We start from the raw sequence: 15,031 nt of genomic DNA, 5'->3' as shown, positions 1-15,031 counted from the left end.
TCGTGCCAGTCGTGACGAGAAAACAGCTCAGAGCCAGTAACTTTAATCTAGCTTGTTTGAGTCAAATGAGCGTTTGGGACTACTGCGGCTCTCAACGTACACTTATCTCCACATTTGATCTGAAACCGCTGAAGATTCCGTGATTCTGTTTCCCTCCCCTTTTCAGGGAAAATGTGTGAAGACACATGCAGAAACGGGAAAATCAAAGGTTGGGAAAAATCGGGATTATAGACTGATGTTTCATTAACATTCCCAGTGGGTTATTCCAGACCTGTGTGATAATTTTAATATGGTAATGTAAGTACATGTTCTATCGTTGCTACCAAAAAGAGTTGTCAAAACTTGACACTGAGTAGCAGTGAGTGATGGAAATGTATCAGGTGCTGAATACACAGTATACAACAAATTATTAAAGATGCTACAGTATACATTATCATACAACAATAATGCAAGATTTTCACACTAGATCAAACAAACATTTTTATTAAGTGATTAAAAGAAAACAAAGTGTGTTATGTCAATACATTTACATTATTAATAACCGATGTCAAAAAGAACATAATACCCCAACTCATAAACCAACCCAAAATGACTGAGACTTCTCAAAACCAGAGTAGTTGACTTCAAAGGGTTTCAAGAGCAAAAAGAGACATGTACATGGAAAAGATTAGCTTCTCAATGGGAGCTTTGTCAGGCTGATTTCTTTATGTCTCTAAAAACTTCTGATTTCCCATGAGCTAGTACTAGCCTAGCATCCTCTACTCTGACATTGACATAATGTTTGTCCTTGGAAAGGAGCTGAGATACTTTGTGTTCCAAACTAACTGCTACACCTCAATACTGACGTCTTCATGTGGGAGAACACTGATTCTCACAACGGTAACATGAATGCAACTGGTGCACTAAGAAATATCAAGTCTGCGTTATACTGCATCTAGGATATATCTTAATTAAAAAACGGATGGCTTTGATTTCTGACGGTTCGAAAGAGGGTTTAAAATGTGTTTACAGAGCCATAATTTACTGAACAAAAATATACATGTAAAGTGTTGGTACCATGTTTCATGAGCTGAAATAAAAGATCCCAAAAATCTTCCATACGCACACGAGAAGCTTATTTCTCTCAAATTTTGTGCACAAATTTCTTTACATCCTTGTTAGTGAGCATTTCTCCTTTGCCAAGATAATCCATCCACCTGACAGGTGTGGCATATCAAGAAGCTGATTAAACAGCATGATCATTACACAGGTGCACCTTCTGCTGGGGACAATAAAAGGCCACTCTAAAATGTGCAATTCTGTCACACAATACAATGCCACAGATGTCTAAAGTTTTGAAGGAGCGTGCAATTGGCATGCTGACAATAAAAAAAAAAAAAAAAAAACCTTATTTACACAAGCGTTCAGACCCTTTGCTATGAGACTCGAAATTGAGCTCAGGTGCATCCTGTTTCCATTGATCATCCTTGAGATGTTTCTACAACTTGATTGGAGTCCACCTGTGGTCCTTGATGAAAACCTGCCCCAGAGTGCTCAGGACTTGATTCTGGGGCGACGGTTCACCTTCCAACAGGACAACGACCCTAAGCACACAGCCAAGGCAACACAGGAGAGGCTTTGGGACAAGTCTCTGAATGTCCTTGAGTGGCCCAGCCAGAGCCCGGACTTGAACCTGATGGAACAACTCTGGAGTGACCTGGAAATAGCTGTGCAGCGATGCTCCCCATCCAACCTGACAGAGCTTGAGAGGATCTGCAGAGAAGAATGGGAGAAACTCCCCAAATACAGATGTGCCAAGCTTGTAGCGTTATACCCAAGAAAACTCGAGGCTATAATCGCTGCCAAAGGTGCTTCAACAAAGTACTGAGTAAAGGGTCTGAATACTTATGTAAATGTCATTCCGTTTTTATTTCAAAAAATTTTTTTTTGCTTTGTCATTATGGGGTGTTGTGTGTAGATTGATGAGTGGGAAAAACGATTTAATATATTTTAGAATAAGGTTGTAACGTAACAAAATGTGGAAAAAGTCAAGGGGTCTGAATACTTTCCGAATGCACTGTATATGATTATTTAAGCTATGTTACGCATTCTATGTTAAGTGGATAAGTGAAATGCCTTTGCACTTAATTGGTGAAGACTTGTTTTTGGTTTGGTGTCAGTGGCATCCATCTTGATTAGAACCCTCAGTGTGGTTATTGGCAGACAGTACTAGTATTGACCAGTATCCAGCAGGAGTTTAAACATTTACATTTACATTTACGTCATTTAGCAGACGCTCTTATCCAGAGCGACTTACAAATAAACCCAACAGGAAAAAGTGTCAGGATTGAGATGGGCTAATCTGCCTGTGGATGTCATTCCAGCACATCACCCACATACACACACACACAGAGGGCCCAACCAAGCTCTTTATCCAATTAACATGCCCCAACCAAACAAACAGAGGGGACACCATTTGGGGTGCTCTCTTCTGGTGGGCCCCCAAGGGGAGAGCAGGGGAGAGAGAGGAGGGGGGCAAATGCAGACGGGGGGGACAAATGCAGGCTCTGCTGTCCAAACAGTCCCCCGTCCCTCGGCCCAGCTGTTGGCCCACACTGTTCCCTTACACAGCGACAATACTGTCACCACCAGCATAACCATCGTAACCACCCTCTGACAAGATACAACCTGCAAGGTCCACCGCTATGTCAACATGTTACATGACTTTTTAAGACCACACTTCATGTAGACAATGTGGGAAGTGGGAAGGTATTATGTGATGGGTTGTGATTGGTGAGAAAGGAGCGTCCATAACACTTAACGTGGATAGGTCAATTCAGTTCAAATTCACATTCAATTGTTGAATTGAACAAATCCTGAATTGGTGGGAAAAAATTATTGAAGCCAATGGACAATTTCTAATTATTTTCCAATATGGAATTGACCATGACCCCAATCTTGAAACCTCTCTGTGATGTGCTTCATAACTTACAGTAACTGTTACGGTGAAAGAGCCTTGGTGCCCGTGGCTCCTTAACGACGCTGGCTCATACTGGCAGATAGACACACTGTCCTTGTCACGATCGTCTAGGAGTGAAGGAGACCAAAGCGCAGCGCGTTGAACGAACATGACTTTAATTAGAGTAAGCACGTAAAATACAAAACAAAAGACGACTCGTGAAGTCCACAGTACAAATACTGAAACACGGAACAATAACCCACAAACCCCACAGGAAAACATACAGAAATAAATATGGCTCCCAATCAGAGATAACGAGCCGACAGCTGACACTCGTTACCTCCGATTGGGAGTCATTGACCAAACCTAGAAAATCACCACTTTGACACCCAACATAGAACAAAACCACATAGACTGCACACACCCTGGCTCAACATAATGAGTCCCAGAACCAGGGTGTGACAGTCCTGTCCCGTCCTAGCCTCTCTGAGCGCCTGTCCTGTCCTGTCTGGGGCTCTCCGGCCCCCATTGCCCTTCCCCCATCTCCCACCAACACAATGGACTTACTCATCTCTCCCCTCCAGACAAAAAGGCCTGTGGCTAAACGCCAGCCTCTTTTATGTGGCCGGACCCCACAGCCATGACTTCCACTGCTATTGTCTGGATTCCTACTTTACTGCCACCACAGCATATCTTAAATGCTTAAACCGCCGAAGTTTGGTATTGGTCATGACAAGGACTGAGAATGTACTGCTTTTCAGTGTCAGAGACACATCACAAAGAGGGGAGCGAAAGGAAATATTTATACAATACTTAAGAAATTCACCTGACAATTTCACATAAGATAAAATCAACTGTGGGTCTTACTGTGGGTCTTACTGTGGGTCTAACTGTGGGTCTAACTGTGGGTCTACCTGTGGGTCTTACTGTGGGTCTAACTGTGGGTCTTACTTATTATCACACACAGACAGTTTGGTCTGTATTGTAACAGGCCAGAGGTTAGGACAAGGTCTTTATTAGTAGGTGATTAGTAGAGAGAAGGACAAAGCTCTGTGGCGGCCATCTTTCTTTAGGGGCCTTGTTTTGGTCCAGGCTTTTTAGCTGTGGGGTACAGAGAGCGGGACTTGGCTCCGCTCTTTGAGCCCCACAGCCCCGGCCCATGGGGAAGCTCAACTGGTGAGAACTGGGCACTTTTGTTGGCTTAGGGGCTGATGGGTAATCCCCCTGTCGCTCCCCTGCAGCCTGGTTCCCCTCGTTCCCACTGACTGGGTCCCCCAGACTGTCGCCTTTTGCCTTGTTATCTTCCCCCCACAGAGGCTAGTCCGGCTGCCCGTCGGGAAGCACAGCTCTATTCATTAGTTACAATGTTAGTCCAAATGGAAAAGTGTTAGTAAGTATGTGTTTTCATTTTGTCTCGTAGGTCAGTGTACCCTTTGACACAATTCAGTCTTCAAACACACTAGTCAGACATTTTCACTTATCCTTTGAGACAACCTCCGCCAAACCCGCCCCCCCCCCCCCCTCCCCCTCCCCACCTGATCCAAAATGGCAGCTAATTACCGTGGTGACACGGCAAAAACAATCCTCTGCTTGTTTCCCCTGGCTACTGGCAGCCAGGTCTGGCTAGCTCACATCAACGTCCGCCAGCCAGTCACAGTGACCAGGCAGCTTAGCCGAGGCATGCCATTACACACAGATTGGGCTCCCAATCTGGGCTCCTACTGGGCGGAATGGGATTTAGTTGGTAACGAATGGTTAAGAGACACAGTGGGAACAACTTTGCCCTCAGCGTCTAGTAATGACCAACACTTTGTATTCTAGCGTCACGGTATCTAGCCACGTCAAAAAACATTTCTGAAATGTGGCACTCAGGTCAGTTTCAACAAACGCTTGCACGCTCTGCTATTCTATCCCAATGACCTACTGACATAGATAGGCTTGAAATAATTGGACAATTGAAATAACTGATATCTGGTGATGTTAGCTGACTTCTATCCTCTAAACTGAGTGCTCTAGTAATTGGCTATTAGTTAAGTTGAGGCACAGAGGCAGCCAGTCCACAACCGTTCAGGTCTGTCGCCATCCAGGACTGGAATGTGTGGGAGTCCACATGGATCTAGATTAGGCAGGGTTTCAGTCATTAACCCAGTCCGGTCACAGTGTCTGTTCGCCCCGTCGCCTAAGCTCCTTTGAGGGAGGTCACTGACACACACACACACACACACACACACACACACACACACACACACACACACACACACGAACACACACACACACCTCCGCTTTCCACTCCTGTCTCCAATAAACAAAGAGCAGGAAAGGCCCATTGGATTAGACTGGGACAGAGACCAAAGAAAAGCTCTGATGACCAAGCTTCCTAAATGAGAATAAAGATGCTTCCTGACAAAAGGATTCTACAGATTGAAGCCCCAGGGAGAGAAAGCTGCAGCTGGGACAGGAATGATAACCTGATAACCCTTTCCCCTGTTCCATCCATCTATCTTGTCTTTCAAGGACAAGGGAACAAACACACATTCCCATACTGACTAAGGCATTTAGCCAAAGCTGTTTGAGGGTCTTGTCTAGCTATCAGAGGCCCATGCAGGTGAATCATTCCAGACTGTAACTTGAGGATCAGCCATAACTGAGGGAAGTCAACCAGCGCTCCGTTTCATATGATCTATCTCAGCCCTGATCCACTGAAACGACTCATTGTGGCCGCTAACGATCGAACAGGCACGTCGCTCACGTTCCCTCGCTGTTGAACAAGTCATGAATCGTCCGTAAATCAGCGGCGACACGCCAGCAGGTAGACTTACAGCCTCACGCAGCTGCTGACAACCTTAAGGGATGGTTTAACAGAGCAGGGGTTGGTTGGGGGTGGGTTGGGACGTCACGCTGATGTGAACGTCCTGTCTCAGGTGTCTAGTTTCCACTTATTCCCTGGGGAAACGCAGCGTTGACAAGCCAATAGGAGAAGCCGATAACGTATAGGTCAGGTTCTATATGTGTTTGTGTGGGGCAGGCTAGACTATTATGGGTGTCACTGAGAGGGTCATAGAGAGGTGAGAGAGAGACAGGGCAAGATAATGAGAAAAGCCATTCAGGAAATAAATAAAACCTCCATTGCAGTAGCAGTCTAGTAGTGGCCTGTGACCAGTGGAGATTGCTGAGGGGAGGACGGCTCATAATAATGGCTGGAATGGAGTCAATGGAGTGGTATCAAACACATCAAACATGTGGTTACCATGTGGTTGATACCACTCCATTGACTCCATTCCAGCATTATTATGAACCGTCCTCCCTCAGCAGCCTCCACTGCAGGTGACTGTATAAAGGCCATAGTGAAGTGTTGAGGAGACAGAGAGTTAGAGTGGAGGTATGGTCTCACAGTGGGGTTCAGGGGAGAGTTTACTGATTACTGAGCTATAGACTACATACACACACTTACCAGAGACGGAAGAGGAAGTCAATGAACTAAAGTAAGCAGACCACTATCACATTGGTGTCCATAGGAGAGCCACCCCCTTAAGCAGAAAATGGTAAATGGCCTGAGTGAACTTTTTTTTTTTTCCCCTTTATTTAACCAGGAAAGCCAGTTGAGAACAAGTTCTCATTTACAACTGCGACCTGGCCAAGATAAAGCAAAGCAGTGCGATAAAAACAACAACACAGAGTTACATATGGGGTAAACAAAACATAAAGTTAAAAATACAACAGAAAATATATATACAGTGTGTGTGAATGTAGTAAGTTATGGAGATAAGGCAATAAATAAATAGGCCATAGTGCAAAAATAGTTACAATTTCGTAATTAACACTGGAATGTGCAAAAGGTGATGTGCAAATAGAGATACTGGGGTGCAAATTAGCAAAATATATAACAATATGGGGATGAGGTAGTTGGGTGGGCTAATTTCAGAATGGCTGTGTACAGGTGCAGTGATCGGTAAGCTGCTCTGACAACTGACGCTTAAAGTTAGTGAGGGAGATAAGAGTCTCCAGCTTCAGAGATTTTTGCAGTTCGTTCCAGTCATTGGCAGCAGAGAACTGGAAGGAATGGCGGCCAAAGGAGGTGTTGGTTTTGGGGATGACCAGTGAGATATACCTGCTGGAGCGCAGACTACGGGTGGGTGTTGCTATGGTGACCAGTGAGCTAAGATAAGATGGGGATTTGCCTAGCAGTGATTTATAGATGACCTGGAGCCAGTGGGTTTGGCGACGAATATGTAGTGAGGGCCAGCCAACAAGAGCGTACAGGTCACAATGGTGGGTAGTATATGGGGCTTTGGTGACAAAACGGATGGCACTGTGATAGACTACATCCAATTTGCTGAGTAGAGTGTTGGAGGCTATTTTGTAAATGACATCGCCGAAGTCAAGGTTCGAAATAGGAAGCCGATTCTAGATCTAACTTTTGATTGGAGATGCTTAATGTGAGTCTGGAAGGAGAGTTTACAGTCTAACCAGACACCTAGGTATTTGTAGTTGTCCACATACTCTAGGTCAGACCCGCCGAGAGTAGTGATTCTAGTTGGGTGGGCGGGTGCAAGCAGCGTTCGGTTGAAGAGCATGCATTTAGTTTTACTAGTGTTTAAGAGCAGTTGGAGGCTACGGAAGGAGTGTTGTATGGCGTTGAAGCTCATTTGGAGGTTTGTTAACACAGTGTCCAATGAAGGGCCAGATGTATACAAAATGGTGTCGTCCCCATAGAGGTGGATCCGAGCGTCACCAGCAGCAAGAGCGACATCATTGATATACACAGAGAATAGAGTCGGCCCGAGAATTGAACCCTGTGGCACCCCCATAGAGACGGCCAGAGGTCCTGACAACAGGCCCTCCGATTTGACACATTGAACTCTATCTGAGAAGTAGTTGGTGAACCAGGCGAGGCAGTCACCATCTTTGCTCTAACTAGCCATTATTTAGAGATCATGTGACTGTGTGAGGGGTCATAAGGGGTCATATGCTGAAAGGTTAGGGCCCAGATGCACTAAGACTGGAATTCAGTCAAACTGGCAATTAACATTTTGACCACTACACATGAAAGAGGGTTACAGAGAGTTTGCGGTGCCCTTAACCCCTGAGTGGTTCAATGTTTCAGGACACCGTTATTACGGTTATTACCTGCTGCTCTCTGTGCGCCGTGTCTGTCAAAGGCTTCTTTGTGCTCTTATGAATGAAGCCTTGTATGTAAGGTGCACAGCTTGAGATAAGGAGAAAATGGAGAACCAGACATAAAACATTATGGGTGGGAGAATAACTGTGTGTGTGTGTGTGTGTGTGTGTGTGTGTGTGTGTGTGTGTGTGTGTGTGTGTGTGTGTGTGTGTGTGTGTGTGTGTGTGTGTGTGTGTGTGTGTGTGTGTGTGTGTGTGTGCGTGCGTGTCTGTGTCCTTTCATTGTTGATTCATTTAAATATTATAATCTATCTGTCTGTGTGTGTGGCTACAGATTTTCCAGGTGGCCTACATCATCATCAAGGCAGCCAACTCCCCTCGTCCTGGTAACTGGGTGCTGGAGCGTTCAATGGACGGTGTTGAATACACACCCTGGCAGTACCACGCCATCAGCGACACAGAATGTCTGACCCGCTACAACATCACCCCCCGCCTCGGACCCCCCACCTACAAACGAGACGACGAGGTCATCTGTACCTCTTATTACTCACGCCTCGTACCCCTGGAGCACGGAGAGGTAGCTATCTATTTATTACTCACGCCTTGTACCTCTGGAGCACGGAGAGGTAGCTATCTATTTATTCGACCTTCACCACAGTGGTCTGAAACTCCCTGCCCGCGAGCCACATCAGGCTCATGAGCTGCTCTTTGGTGGCCTACGGGTCAGGCGTTTGAAACCACTGCTTTACTAGGTCAGTCTTTTATTTACAAGACCAGGGCCCTGTTCAGGAGGAGGCAACATTACAGAACTTTCATTGAGTTGGGCAGAGAATTGGGTGTGCGCTCTGTGTGGTATTCTCTAGCACCTGTAGTCCAGACAGGGGATGACTCAACTGTCCTCCAGACAATGAAAGCATACTGGGCTACTGTCACTCTAGCCGAGGCAGAGCCGTAATGAACGTCTGTGGTTAGGATACTCTGTGGTTACCCACAGCCCCTGAGGGTGCATCTCAGTAGTTTAACAAGGAAGGGAGACAAGGAGATGAAGCCACTTCAGAGTATTGGAATGCACCCCAAAGCCCAGAGTGAGATCCTCAATCTTCTCTTGCATTGTTTAGCCTTGTGTTATGTCATCTCTGCCAGCTGCCTGTGGTCAGACTGGCAAGTGAGTCTGTGCGTTATATCGGGGAAAAATGGCCGTAATTCACTCAATATCTGTTAGTCTTTGATTGAAAACATGTAAACGTAGAATGATAAACTGCATGCTCATGACTTTGATGTATTTAGCTATATTTGGTCATGATGGTCGTTTGACGTCGTCGTCCATCTTTGTCTGTCCCCTATTCAGATCCACACGTCTTTGATCAATGGGCGGCCCAGCGCTGACCAACTGACCCCAGAGCTGCTGGACTTCACCTCAGCCCGCTACATCCGCCTGCGTCTGCAGAGGATCCGCACGCTCAACGCCGACCTCATGACCCTGAGCTACCGCGACCCCAAGGAGGTGGACCCCATTGTCACCAGACGGGTACGACTGACGTACTTTCACACTAAAGCACTGCCACTAGCACTCACTAACTGTTCTGTTTTCTGTTTTAAGTTAAATGGTGTGTTCAACCAAATTGGTCATTCACTCAAGATACGTGGTTTGTGCGTTGCCTTGAATAACTTTTTCAAAATGTATATTGCATTTTTATGGTTGTTTTTAACAAAAATTTGATTGAGCTATTTGCATCTGAATGTCTGAAATATGTTATAACTTCATTGGCTTTGTATTCCGTTTGAGTCGTGTCATTCTAACTTGATTGATTCCCTCTGCAGTACTACTATTCAATCAAGGACATCTCAGTGGGCGGGATGTGCATCTGTTACGGACACGCCCAGAGCTGTCCCTGGGACCCCGTTGCCAAGGTAACACAAGGCCGTCTTCAGTTTTACCCGTTCAGGCTCGGTGGCTGTCATTCAGCTTTTGTTTCATAATGCAGAGTTTAAAACTGAATTACTGCCATTCACATATTGTGTGTTAAACATTTCACATTTTGACTCAATTAAGCTCCTCTTATCGGGGCCAACATTGGTTCATTGCTGATCTGTTGTAATTGCTGTACACACTTAATATAAAGAGTACTATAATATTTATTTTATGCAATGCATGGTAGTAATACTTCTTTATAATAAATATATTTGCCAAACTAATTTGTTTTATAAAGTGAACTAAGTAATCCCAGCGCCCTCCCCCCTATAGTCCCTGGAGGAATGGTATGGCCCAACATTTGCTCAGTTGAATTGGTTGCCTTCCTCATTAAGGGGGAATGTCACGTTAACACGAGGATGAGAAAGTAAGCAGTAAGGCACTCCCACTACAAGAGATGGAACGAGAGTCTGAGGAGTGGAGTGCCGAAAGAGATTTCTACTTTTCAATTCACATTACATCCTTGCCTCACCTTTCGTTGTGGCTGGCAACGCAAAATTCTTGTTTCGCAGCTAAAATTGACCGTAAATATCACAGTAGCTACTAGCCAGTAATCACAAGCTATTTAACAATCTGAGCAACTTTTCTTCTATAACATATTACACTAGTGAATAATGCAACCAAACCAATAATGCAACAATTCACAGGGTTTATTTTCTCGCCCGTACACATTAAATTAGCTGTCAATACACATAGCTAGCTAACTAACAACATGCTTCATGATCAAGCAACATTAGCATATCAATAATTTACCCCTCCCATACGAATATAAAAGTACTGTAACATTATCAGACAGTGTCATTCATATTATAATATAGCTAGGCTAAACAGCTAGGTAAGCTAGCTAGCTAAAGAAAATAATTTCTTCATCCTTCTCACATGAACGTGCTGGCTGTTAGCTGAATGCTGACGTTTAGCTGAACCATAGCTACACTGAACAAAATATATACACAACATGTAAAGTGTAAAAGATCCCAGAAATTTAAAAATAAAAGATCCCAGAAAATGTTCAGATGCACAAAAAGCATATTTCTCTCAAATGTTGTGCACACATTTGTTTACTTCCCTGTTAGTGAGCATTTCTACTTTGCCAAGATAATCCATCCACCTGACAGGTGTGGCATATCAAGAAGCTGATTAAACAGGATGATCATTACACAGGTGCACCTTGTGCTGGGGACACACAACACAATGCCAGATGTCTCAAGTTTTGAGGAATGTGCACTTGGCATACTGACTGCAGGAATGTCCACCAGAGCTGTTGCCCATTGTGAGGCCCAGGTATCGGTGACCAATAAATGCATATCTGTGTTCCCATTCATGTGAAATCCCTAGATTAGGGCCTAATGAATTATTATAATTTGACCCCCCTTTTTCTCCCCAATTGCAAATCTTGTCTCATCACTGCAACTCCCCAATGGGCCCCTAGCTTAACCCGGAAGCCAGCCACACCAATGTGTCGGAGGAAACACCGTTCAACTGGTGACCAGGGTCAGCCTGCAGGGACCCGGCCTGCCACAAAGAGTCACTAGAGCACGATGAGCCAAGTAAAGCACCCCCGGCCAAACCCTTCCCTAACCCGGACGACGCTGGGCCAATTGTGCCACAGCCCGGGAATGAACCCGGGTCTGTAGTAACGCCTCTAGCACTGCGATGCAGTGCCTTAGACCGCTGTGCCACTCGGGAGGCCCCCTAATGAATTTATTTCCTCTCATGAACTGTAACTGTTGCGTATATATTTTTGTTCAGGAGCGCTTAGGCTTACACTAGCGTATTAAAGTTACATTAAAACAAACCAGGCTTCATTTTATCAATATCTTGGAAGTCATTAGGCCTATATGAGGTAAAAGAAAATTGCCACTGAAAACATTGAGAATTCCCTGGGGAGTTCCTTCTTGCCTGGACCTGAGATTTAAACACTGCTGAGATTTAAAGCAACGGCGACAATTTCAGAATGTAATAGTCTGTTACTACAATTTCAGGTAAAAACAAAATAAAACAAGTCTCAAAAGTAAGGAAAATGTCTGTACATTTTAGCTTTCAAAAACATTGCTCTGCTATTACAATTATTTTTTACACTGTTTACACTTAGAGGGCGGGGGCAACTGTCAGGTGAGTGTCGAGACATGACAGTAATATGTGGATATTTCTGCGAAGTCCTATAGGCCCTTCAACTTGCCACTTAGAAATGCATTCATGTTTCACACAGACGTAACACACTAACATTGTGACATGACATACAGTTGAAGTCGGAAGTTTACATACACCTTAGCCAAATACATTTAAACTCAGTTTTTCACAATTCCTGACATTTAATCCTAGTAAATATTCCCTGTTTTAGGTCAGTTAGGATCACCACTTTATTTTAAGAATGTGAAATGTCAGAATAATAGTAGAGAGAATTATTTCTTTCAGCTTTTATTTCTTTCATCACATTCCCAGTGGGTCAGAAGTTTACATACACTCACTTAGTATTTGGTAGCATTGCCTTAAATTGTTTAACTTGGGTCAAACGTTTTGGGGAGCCTTCCACAAGCTTCCCACAATAAGTTGGGTGAATTTTGGCCCATTCCTCCTGACATAGCTGGTATAACTGAGTCAGGATTGTAGGCCTCCTTGCTCGCACACGCTTTTTCAGTTCTGCCCACAAATGTTCTATAGGATTGAGGTCAGGGCTTTGTGAGGGCCACTCCAATACCTTGACTTTGTTGTCCTTAAGCCATTTTGCCACAACTTTGGAAGTATGCTTGGGGTCATTGTCCATTTGGAAGACCCATTTGCAATCAAGCTTTAACTTCCTGACTGATGTCTTGAGATGTTGCTTCAATATATCCACATAATTTTCCTTCCTCATGATGCCATCTATTTTGTGAAGTGCACCAGTCCCTCCTGCAGCAAAGCACCCCCACAGCATGATGGTGCCACCCCCGTGCTTCACGGTTGGGATGGTGTCCTTCGGCTTGCAAGTGCCCCCTTTTTCTTCAAAACATAACGATGGTCATTATTACCAAACAGTTCTATTTTCGTTTCATCAGACCAGAGGACATTTATCCAAAAAGTACGATATTTGTCCCCATGTGCAGTTGCAAACCGTAGTCTGGCTTTTTTATGGAAGTTTTGGAGCAATGGCTGCTTCCTTGCTGAGCTGATGTCGATTTAGGACTTGTTTAACAGTGGAAATAGATACTTTTGTACCTGTTTCCTCCAGCATCTTCACAAGGTCCTTTGCTGTTGTTCTGGGATTGATTTGCACTTTTCGCACCAAAGTACGTTCATCTCTAGGAGATAGAACGTGTCTCCTTCCTGAGCGGTATGACGGCTGCATGGTCCCATGGTGTTTATACTTGCGTACTATTGTTTGTACAGATGAACGTGGTACCTACAGGCGTTTGGAAATTGCTCCCAAGGATGAACCAGACTTGTAGAGGTCAACAATTTTTTTTCTGAGGTCTTGGCTGATTTCTTTTGATTTTCCTATGATGTCAAGCAAAGAGTCACTGAGTTTGAAGGTAGGCCTTGAAATACATCCTGTCACGAACGTCGAAGGAGGAGGACCAAGGTGCAGCGTGATGAGCGAACATACTTTATTATCAATAGTGATAACAAGAACAAAACAACAAACGATAACGACACGTGAAGTCCTTGGCTACAAAATAACCAACACGGAACAAGATCCCACAACTACTGTGGGAAAACAGCCTGTTTAAATGTGGTTCCCAATCAGAGACAACCAGCAACAGCTGACACTCGTTGCCTCTGATTGAGAACCACTCTGGCCAACATAGAAATAGAACAACTAGAATATTACAACATAGAACATAAACACATAGAATTTACACACCCTGGCTCAACATATAGAGTCCCCAGAGCCAGGGTGTGACAGTACCCCCCCCCAAAGGCGCGGACTGCGACCGCGCCTAAACATAAACCAAACAGGGGAGGGCTGGGTGGGCATTCCTCCTCGGAGGCGGTTCCGGCTCCGGGCTTGACCACCACCCTTCAACCATCCCCCTGTAGCGCCCCTGGTCCGGTCTGGCCCCGCTGGCTGGAGCTGGACTGGACATCGTAGGAGCGGATACCTTAGGCTCCGGTGTGGAGCAGCTAACCGGTACCTGACCAGGCACCGGTGACCCAGGCACGGGTTGTGCCGGACTGACGACGCGCACCCCTGGCTTGGTGCGTGGAGCAGGAACGGGCCGGACCGGGCTGACGATGTGCACCCCTGGCTTGGTGCGTGGAGCAGCAACGGGCCGGACCGGGCTGACGATGCGCACCGCTGGCTTGGTGCGTGGAGCAGGAACGGGCCGTACCGGGCTGACGATGCGCACCCCTGGCTTGGTGCGTGGAGCAGGAACGGGCCGTACCGGGCTGACGACTCGCACCCCTGGCTTGGTGCGAGTGGCAGGAACAGGCCGGGCCGGGCTGGCGACGCGCACCATTGGCTTGGTGCGTGGAGCATGAACGGGCCGTACCGGGCTGACGACTCGCACCCCTGGCTTGGTGCGAGTGGCAGGAACAGGCCGGGCCGGGCTGGCGACGCGCACCATTGGCTTGGTGCGGGAAGCAGGAACGGGCCGGACCGGGCTGACGATGCGCACCCCTGGCTTGGTGCGTGGAGCAGCAACGGGCCGGACCGGGCTGGCGACGCGCACCATTAGCTTGGTGCGGGGAGCAGGAACAGGCCGGGCCGGGCCGGGCTGGCGACGCGCACCGTAGGCTTGGTGCGAGGAGCAGGAACAGGCCGGGCCGGGCTGTGGAGACGGATTGGAGGCCTGGAGTGAAGAGCTGCTACAACCCGTCCTGGCTGAATGCCTACCTTCACACACTCTGTGTGAGGCATCAGCACAGGACGTACAGGGCTGTGTACACGTACTGGCATAACAGCACGTGACACTGGCGCAGGATATCCGGGACCGAGGAGGGGCACTGGAGGCCACGAGCACTGAGCCGGCACACTCCGTCCTGGCTGCATGCCCACCTTCGCACGACACGTGCGGGGTGCT

The 15,031-nt window shown here is 46.3% G+C and overlaps 1 protein-coding gene across 1 annotated transcript in view; it reads left to right on the top strand.

Moving 5' to 3' along the window:
- LOC311108962 (laminin subunit alpha-1-like) overlaps positions 1 to 15,031 on the top strand; it is a gene marked incomplete at both ends in the record, with an annotated part of 85,712 nt that overhangs the window by 20,309 nt on the left and 50,372 nt on the right. Inside the window, 3 exons of the mRNA XM_084151743.1 lie at positions 8,391 to 8,633; positions 9,405 to 9,584; positions 9,878 to 9,967. Of these exons, the coding sequence (XP_084007869.1) occupies positions 8,391 to 8,633; positions 9,405 to 9,584; positions 9,878 to 9,967 (513 nt within the window). The remainder of the gene's footprint in view (positions 1 to 8,390; positions 8,634 to 9,404; positions 9,585 to 9,877; positions 9,968 to 15,031) is intronic.

Source organism: Coregonus lavaretus (assembly GCF_964263955.1).
Source record: "Coregonus lavaretus genome assembly, chromosome: 34".
Lineage (NCBI taxonomy): Eukaryota > Metazoa > Chordata > Actinopteri > Salmoniformes > Salmonidae > Coregonus > Coregonus lavaretus.
The sequence above is the reverse complement of the archived record's forward strand: the minus strand, read 5'-3'. Positions and strand labels throughout refer to the sequence as shown.